The sequence below is a fragment of the Anarrhichthys ocellatus genome, unplaced genomic scaffold (assembly GCF_004355925.1).
Source record: "Anarrhichthys ocellatus isolate YVR2014 unplaced genomic scaffold, GSC_Weel_1.0 scaffold4, whole genome shotgun sequence".
NCBI classification, from domain to species: Eukaryota; Metazoa; Chordata; class Actinopteri; order Perciformes; family Anarhichadidae; genus Anarrhichthys; species Anarrhichthys ocellatus.
This window is the reverse complement of record NW_022280034.1, coordinates 4688797-4697812: the sequence shown is the minus strand read 5'-3', so window position 1 is coordinate 4697812 and position 9016 is coordinate 4688797. Positions and strand designations below refer to the sequence as shown.

The 9016-nt window shown below is 42.5% G+C and overlaps 1 protein-coding gene and 1 non-coding gene across 2 annotated transcripts in view; both read right to left on the bottom strand.

The window, feature by feature from the left end:
- Positions 1–4803, bottom strand: part of trim8b (tripartite motif containing 8b) — a 9426-nt gene extending 4623 nt beyond the window's left edge. Inside the window, exon 1 of the mRNA XM_031843018.1 lies at positions 2252–4803. Within this exon, the coding sequence (XP_031698878.1) occupies positions 2252–2857 (606 nt within the window). The 5' untranslated portion in view covers positions 2858–4803. The remainder of the gene's footprint in view (positions 1–2251) is intronic.
- Positions 4804–8902: 4099 nt separating this feature from the next.
- Positions 8903–9016, bottom strand: LOC116381816 (U5 spliceosomal RNA). Its single transcript, XR_004212683.1, has one exon. It is a non-coding gene; the product is annotated as a U5 spliceosomal RNA (small nuclear RNA).

The following is a 9016-nucleotide window of genomic DNA, read 5'->3' as shown; positions in this document are numbered from 1 at the left end:
CACACACACACACACACACACACACACACACACACACACAGGACTGTGACCTGGTTGTGCCGATTGATTGAGTTAGGCTCCGAGCAGAAGCCAGGGGAAAAACGGGGTCGAAAGGGCCGAAGCGTCCCAGAGGGGGGTAGCAACTACATGTATGGGATACTTTTTTTGGGGGGGGGGGGGGGAATAAAGAGGGGAGGGCGCTCTTTAGCTGTCATTTCACCACAGCGTCTTTTCCATCAGAGCAGGAGAGCAGGGCCAGAGGGAAGGTCGGTACTCGCCTGGAGTGGCTGGTGGACAGTGGGAGAGGTGAATTTAGTTTGGGGGGGGCTGATGGATCTGAAGAGCAAAGAAGGGAGGGGGGGGGGCAGTCGCTGTAGGGTGGTGTGTGTGGAGAGGGGGGGTCCACTCTGCATTTCTTGATATTGCATTCAACATGGACGATGTTACAGTAGTCACTACCATGTGTTTAACATGGCTAAACTCAATGTCTCAATGATTATTTTAGGCCTGAACAATAGCCACTCATTAAAGATTATATAGTATTTGTTGCTCTTTAATTGTATTGATTTTAGTGGAGGTTATAGCCCAATCGAATTGTCTTAGTCCTATATGATAGTAAATGAGTATCTTTGTAGTTTTGGTCTGTTGGTGGGACAAAACAAGACATTCGAAGACATCACCTTGGACCGTGGGAAATCATAACTGGCATTTTAATCAGATTAAGACAAAGGAAATAATTGTTAGCTGAAGCCATTCTTTTAATTTATGACCAAATACCGGCAAAAACAAATCCCATTCCCATCAGCCTCAGCTGCTGTGCTTTTAGTGCTAATTAGCATGCTAAGAAGCATAATAGCTTTGTCATTGTGAGCATGCTAGCTTTAAAGGCACTGCTGTCCCTGGCATGCTAACACACTATAGGATGGTTAACACGGTAAACATTACACCCGTTTAATATCAGCATCTTCTCACAGCGGGCGTTTGTATTTCATAAACATTAAAGATGGCTGCTCTCCGTTTGAGGGAGGTCGTGGTATAGTGGATGCTGGCTAACTGCGACACTGAAGCATCGTTAATGTTATCAAGTTCACCTGTGCTGTTCCTACCGTCCTGATTAAAGAGGACGTAGGAAAAAGATGTCTATGTGACAGCTTTCTGAACAGTTTTTATATTCAGAACAGGTCCCAGCCTCCTGTGCCTCAGGCAACCGATTAACTATACATACAGCTGAGTCATAGCATTACCAGCAGGATATACACCCTAGCATGACACAGTTGACACCTAAATAAGGGTGTTGGGTGAACAAAATGAGTCAGTGAGCAGTGAGGCCTCCGTGGCTCTCCCTCCGACTAAGCTGCCCGGTCACTCGCACTCACACACACACACACACCACCTTTAAAAAAGGGAGAAGGGGGAGACAGGGGGGAGGAAAACCAATCCCACCTCTGCCCGAAACCGACGACAGCCAGCACCAAACCCCCAGGAAGGGAAGAGGTTAATAAAGTAGACTGCAGAATCAGGCGACGAATCACTTTAATCCCCCTTCCCCTCCCTCACAACTGGCGATCCCTGAGCTAGGATGCACCTGTGCTGGGGAGATAAGGCCCTCTGAGGGCCCCTCATTGTTCCACCCTCGACTGCATTGTTTGTCATTCCAACAGATGAGAACGTAGGCTGGAGTGGATCACAACGAAAAAATGCACAAGACTCTCACACAGGCGGTAAAAAAAATATACTTAAAACGCAATATTATTTAAAAATGGGTAATTCTGCTTCTGATGGAGGGAATTGATTTAAGCAAAACATGAGCGATGGTCCCTAGAATCCCCCCTAGTTGTTTTTTATTTGGCTAAATATAAAAATAGAATGATATTCCCTTTGTTCTGGTGGGATTTGCTTGGATAAAAAATGACCTCACTGGCTTGTGTGAGGCTCCCTTTTGGTACTTGAGTGGGCACTTAGCCAACACGTATTGATCACCGATGAATTGACAAATTCTTGCGAGCAGGGCAACAACTGACGGTTATCTTCCGCCAGAGAGCAGGGTGCAAAAACACCAATCGATTACCTTCTCGATTAATGGATTAGTCTATGAAATGTACATCAGAGTTTCCCAGAGTGCAGTGCGAGGTCTTTAAATGTTTTTACCGACAGAAGATATTTAGCTTACTATCAGAGAAGCTTAGAAGCTGGAACCCCCTGAAGTGAACATGCATGTGTTTAGTGTACGTGTAGGATACATGATTCTTACTCTGATGTCGTTGCGTCGCAGCTCCACGTCCGTGACCGCGTGGCCGTGGCTCGGGTGGCAGCGGGCGAAGCAGCAGTACTGGCACACCGCCGTCTGCTCGGCCTCGCAGTGGTACAGCCTGTACTCGTCGTGCTGCAGGCAGGTCCAGGCCTTCACCGCCTCCGCCTCCACCAACAGGTGCCCGAGGGCCGAGCACGGCTGCTGCAGGTGCGTCTGGACGTGGGACTGGCAGCACGGGGCGTTGCAGCGCAGGCAGACCTTCACGGCGGGCAGCGGCGGGCCTCGGCGGCACAGGATGCACTGCAGCGCCGGCGCGGCTGGCTTCTCCACGCTCAGGGCGTTGTACTTCTCCACTATGTTGGACAGCTTGTGGTTCTTCTCCAGGCTGGGCTTCTGCGCGTACGCGTGGTTGCACTCGGGGCAGCGGGCCAGCAAGGACTCTTTGGCCCAGGCCTCGCTGATGCAGCCCCGGCAGAAGTTGTGCTTGCAGGGCAGCTGGATGGGATCTGAGAACACGTGCAGGCAGATGGGGCAGATGAGCTCCTCCTCGAAACAGTTCCTCCACGTCTCAGCCATGTCAGAGGCCATCATGGTGCGGGCAGGCATACACTAACGGTTCCCCCGCTTCTACCAGACCTCGAGGCCTCTCTGTCCTCGAAGGAAAGCCGACTCTCAAAACGAGCCTTGAGGGGAAAAAGATTTTTAAAAAAGCAAAACCCCTCCCTCGATGCCGCCCTGAACGATCAAGCCTGTATATTTCAACCCTTTGTGACCAAATCAAACGAGACTCCCTGACAGGTGACCAGTATTGCTTATTGCTGCAGCATGAAGGCAAATATCCAGAAAATTGACCAGAGAAGGCTTCAGGGAAAGGATGACAACACCTCGGAGATTTCAACACACACAGCAGGATCTGATGTTACACAGATTACAGTAAACGGTGCTTTCCTTTCCTCTAAAATCACACACACACACACATACACACACACAGGGCCTTCTGTGTGTTTATAGGCCTACAGGAAGCTAAAAGCCTGTCAACTACAGGTACAGCAAGCAAGGCACAGCTAACTTAAACATCTACATAATGACTTCTATGATCACGAGGCGAATCAATCTCTGTGTAGCACATGAAAAAACACCTGATCCTTTTTTTTTTTTTGCTGCTGCCTGCTCAGGCCCTTTTACCTTGAGAGCTTCCTTCACTCCAACGTCGGATTATGATTGACTGAGGACCGGTTCAGACCAACAAACCACGAGAAACAGGACCGCTTCAGTCCAGTCCAGTCCAGTCCACACCCCTGATTACTATTCACACAAAGACAGTCTTTTAAAAACAACAACCCTGAATCTGTATTTATCTGGACCTCAAGGACGCTTGATTCCGTCAATAATCTCGGCGCAGCGCGATGCTTTTGTCCGCTGAATCATAAATAAGTATCCGAGGAGCCTCCACCTGCAGTTTAATTATACATACAAGCAGCGACGCTTTGGCAGTAGACAAGAAATGCTGTTTAACGACTGTTTAACCCTTTAATCTAACATAGAAGCGACATTTCTATCGGATGAATACCGCCTGCTATGTGGAGCTCCGCTCGCATATCTGTACACAAGGCCTCTCTGCTTTTTTTTTTTTTTTTTTTTTTTTTCTTCCCTTACCAGGTTTCTGTCGACAACAAAAGGCTTTTTAATCTGATTAAACATAAAATAAAGCATCATACCGGAGCCATCGTTTGGAGCCTGTTTACTGCATAGTTAATCGTTTTAATAGTCGCGTCACAAAACAAAGGGTTTTTAGGATCCGCAGGAATGTTGGCTTCTGTTGCAGAGGCACATCTATCAAATATCTCCTCGCGCACAGATTATTGTTACAATGTATCCAGCTCGTGTCCTCTTTGGCCTACACCTTTACGCACCTCAGCCTTTAGACAACAACATATTTATTCTACTTCCTTATCTGGATTAAATGGTGTAAATTACCTTCAGACGTCACCTCACCATTTTCTACCACAGCACAGGTACAGATAAACACTAGATCAACCGGAGAGGACGGTCATTATTTATGTGAAGCAGCCATATTTTTTTATATGTTTTTAACTAATTAGAAATACAACCAAAAAAATAAATAATACCCTCCTAATCTTAAAGGGGACGTCGCTTTTCTGTCCTTGTTAGGGGTAGCTGTCATCAGCCATCTTGCAAATCCTCATTTAAAGAGAGAAAGAAAAAAGGAGATATCCGCCGAGAAGAAGCTGCTTTTTGATAGCTGAGCTACACATGCACGTTAACGGCAAAGTCCCGTCGTTATTAAAGGGAAAAAACGCCTTTTTCAGGGTCGTTTTTGTAGGTCCAACCGGAGCAGGATTGACGAGGGTATTCGTTCGTGGCCTTGTCCGGTGTGAGTCGACTGGTTCTTTAAAATCCAACACGGTAGAGAATAATAATCGGCGTTTTCTCTCTCCCCCCTCTTTTCTTTCTCTGTCTCTATCGGTCAGGCTTTAGAGAGAGGAGGAATGCAGCCGAGCTGGACTGGTCTCGAACCAGCGTCAAGACTACCGGTGGAACGGACCACTTCTGGTGACGTTTTTCAAAATAAAACCTCGGGGTTGAGAGCAAAACCTGAGGTCAAACTGAGTTAAGCCAATTAATCATTCAGATTTCAGATACAATTATACGTTTTATCTATATTTTATACATGCATTTTATAGTTTGAATACATCGTTTTCATGGGTGATGTAAGTACGGATATTTACTCAAGTACTGTAGGCTACTTACGTATAAATCAGAGGTACTACTACTACTACAAATAATGATAATAGGGCTAGGAGTGTTTTCATTGTATGCAACTTTACACCTCTACTCTGCTACATTTGTCTACTTTTCAGATTACATTTTTTATCCCCTTCCTGTCCAGTAAGAACCATGAATCTGCAAATTTGATGATTTTAAATGTTTGTGACTAACTGAAGAAGGAAGTTCCTTTGTGTGTTGCGAAAAATCTCCTACTTCTTAAGCTGAATAAACTATAAAAAGCCTCCTCATCAGCTGATAAACGAAGCTGAAAACAGGGCTTTTTTTCTGAGCTTTTTTTAGAGATACATGATTCTCACAGGACAGCGACGCTGCAAATATATATATCCACAGAGCTGTTTTCTCTGCAGTGAAAAATCATCGAACAATACCATGAAGGCAACGCTGTTCATCAAAGGGGTACGATGAGTCCATCTGATATGTTAATGGGGTATGTCAGGGGGAAAAAAAGAGAGAAAGGACTTTATATTTAATAGAATAAAGCCGCATCATTCTACTTAAATTTAATATTTAAACTGATAGGAAAGCATCTGACTGGTTTATGTGAACAATCCCAGGTTGAGAAGTCTGTTTCTTTAATATATTCAAGGATTGTGGTCAATTGGGAGGCTGGACTTCAATCAGGACATGGCAAGTGGTTCATTAATTTCTATTAGACAGATTATTAATGGGTAGGGTTTTATCTCTAGTCCACACCTCTAAGCAAAATGGGGTGTAATGTGCCCTAGTATGCACATTTTAAAACAGTAAGCCCATGAATTTCACAGTACGTTCATTGCTTTATAACGTTTACCTTTCATGTAAATGCATGTACATGTATGTCTGTATATATGTATGTTAGAGTCTTTGTGAACATATATTAGTAGTTGTTGAATTTTAATGTACAAACAAGTAATTAAATAAATGCACCAGCCTTAGAAGTAGGCACAGGGGTAACAGCTAGTCATTTTAGGCTTTTGTAATTTCATATAATTACTTGTGGGCCTTTTATGGACCCTCTCCAGCTGTGAGGCTTTTCCCTCCACTACATTTTATTTACATGCTCCATTAGTAGCTTCACACATTATGTAGGAAGGAAAAGCTCCACGTCACCTGGAGATGAAGCCAATCCACCAGAACAGCAAAATAAATGTATATTTGAACATCTCAACCACACCAAACAATGCATTATTTCATTCAGAATAAAACTTAACCAGGCTTCACAGTGGTCTAAGGACCCCACGTGTGACTGCAGTGTTTCCCAATAATGTTTGTTTGAGAGGGCAATATTGAATGTTATGGTCATTTTAGAGGCTGTAGTTATAGTGAGTTGTAGGCCTACTGAGAGGGGATTCTAATATTAAATATAACTTGAAGCTAAAACAAGGAACTTTCATTTTGTGTGGATTTTACCACAGAAGTGGTAGTGTTTCCAAGCACCAGAATAATTTAGATAACCTGTAATTTTACTGCAGCAGGTTCTGGTTCTCCAGCAGCGTGGTGTTGGAGATAACCTGTAATTTTACTGCAGCAGGTTCTGGTTCTCCAGCAGCATGGTGTTGGAGATAACCTGTAATTTTACTGCAGCAGGTTCTGGTTCTCCCGCAGCGTGGTGTTGGAGATAACCTGTAATTTTACTGCAGCAGGTTCTGGTTCTCCCGCAGCGTGGTGTTGGAGGAGCCGCTGCTGCAGGGCGCTGAGCTCTCCACCTCCCGCCAGGCACATCCCAGACAAAATATTGGCCCATGCTAACATGTTAGCCACACACCCAGTATTGTGATATCAACATGTTCCTGATGCATCTAAGTCACCAATAATCACTCTAATTTTAGCTTTTTGTTTTCGTTGTTTGATGTTCCACTTTCTCCACCAGCTAGTTGCTAACTTTGATTGTCTGTTTGAGGCTGAGCAGCCGGTTAACCAGAGCTTTTTGCTAAAAACAAGGTTGATGAGACCGATGACATTGGGAGTGAACCGTAAATGTCACATGGCATCAAAAGTATGGAGGTAAAAGAGGCTAATGGATGATAATACTCTGTGGTCGTTTGATTTTGTGTTGTATTTATAGGAAAATAGTGTCTTACTAATGTCTCAATACAAAAAGGTGCACATGTAAAAGCAGGGATTGCATCAAAGCTACAATATTTGAGCTTTATTCTGAAGCTGAACCACCGAGCTTCCGGTATGAATCAGTCTGTCTCTGGCTGACCTGACGCAGTTTCTCGGCAACATCAGCCACCCCCACCTCCTTCCTCCCTCCCTCCCTCCCTCCTCCTCCTCCTCCCTCCCTCCTGCCGGATCAATGCTACCGTCACGTGACCTGTCACACAACTGATGTGTGTCACGTTTTAACCGGGAGGAGCTGTGGGACGAACCGGGGAGGAAGGGCAGGAAATCATACTTAAAAGACTTGCTGCATTTATTAACGGGCTGGACGCTCATAGTGGTGCTCTGGGGCAATACTATCCGTCTGCCTGCCTGCATGTATGTATCTGCATATGTATTGCAGGAAATTTGATCTGTGTACTAATATTTCCTTTAGAGACTAAAGGTGGTATTACACTTTTATGGACACAAAATGTAATTCTGAATTATCATTTAAACAGTCAAAACAAACAATATGACATTTCATTCTAGTGGTGCTGGAAGAAGTATTTAAACACTTTACTAATGTAAAAGTACCAATGTCACGAAAATACGCAGTAATGTACTGTGCTTAAGTACAATTTCGAGGTATTTTTTTTTCTCTCTTCTGCTTTATACTTCACGACACAAATGTACTTTTTACTCCACTTAATTTATTTGAAAACATTGGTCGCTTTTTAAATTCAGATTAAAAATACAAATAATAAATCAACAAATAAATTACAATCTATTATCAAAGGATGAGATAAAACTTTATTGATCCTCGTGGGTGAATTCATACCCTGCAGAATAATAACTTCTACTTCTCGTGCGTTAAGTATATTTTGATGTTGACTTGTAACAGAGTATTTTTATACTCCAGTATTGCAACTTTTACTAGAGTAAAAGATCTGAGTACTGCTTCCACAAGTATCGAAAGTAAAAGTATGTATTTTACAATTGGAGAAGAATATAGTCAGTCAACAGAAAAATATGGAAAATACAAATGAATAAAAATGGAAATACTTCAGTAAAGAACAAGAACCACAAAACATGTACTTAAGTACACTCATCACGACCTTTATCTAAATAAAGGTTTAAATACCACAATGTAGAAATACTCTGAACTACAAGTACACATCCTGAACTCAGAGTTTTACTGAAGTACAGAAGTACAAATATACTTAAATGATCAAAAGTACTCATGAAGAATATTTAATATATATTATGTTTTTTTTAATTACTACTATTGAAGCATTTACATGTCAGTATTAAGAAATGTAGCTAGTTTTAACTACATTATATGTTGTTGGGTTGTTTCATCTACAACAACAAACAACGTTTTTCAAAGTAAAATACAAATAAATAAATTACATTACATTCAGTGAAATGTTTAATTAAGGTTTAGCATTCCCCCATATATAAATATATTCCTTGTAATGTGGAGACCATATGCTTTAGACCATAACTAAGGAAGATGTACAAAACCTTTAAACCATATCTTTATTTTTTGGTGACTATTTTGAAATATTCAATGGACTAGTATCACTATAAGCAGCGTTTGAATGTCATATTGAGGTGAGTTTAAACTACTTTATAGTACTTCATCAGCACAGACACACATCAGAGAGAAAGTTCAAATACATTGCATATGTACTAATGCTAAACGCTACACCATGTCATATGCAGGTGGTTCTCTAATGCTTCCACATTGTTTTTTTATTTGAACATGTAAAGGAAAGCCCCGCAGAAGCAGGGCATCAAAAAATTTAGTTATACTCTTATTGGTCCTCTCCACGGAAATCTTTAGTAAAAGGCGAAAGATTTATGCGATCTGAATAGAACCAAGAGTGA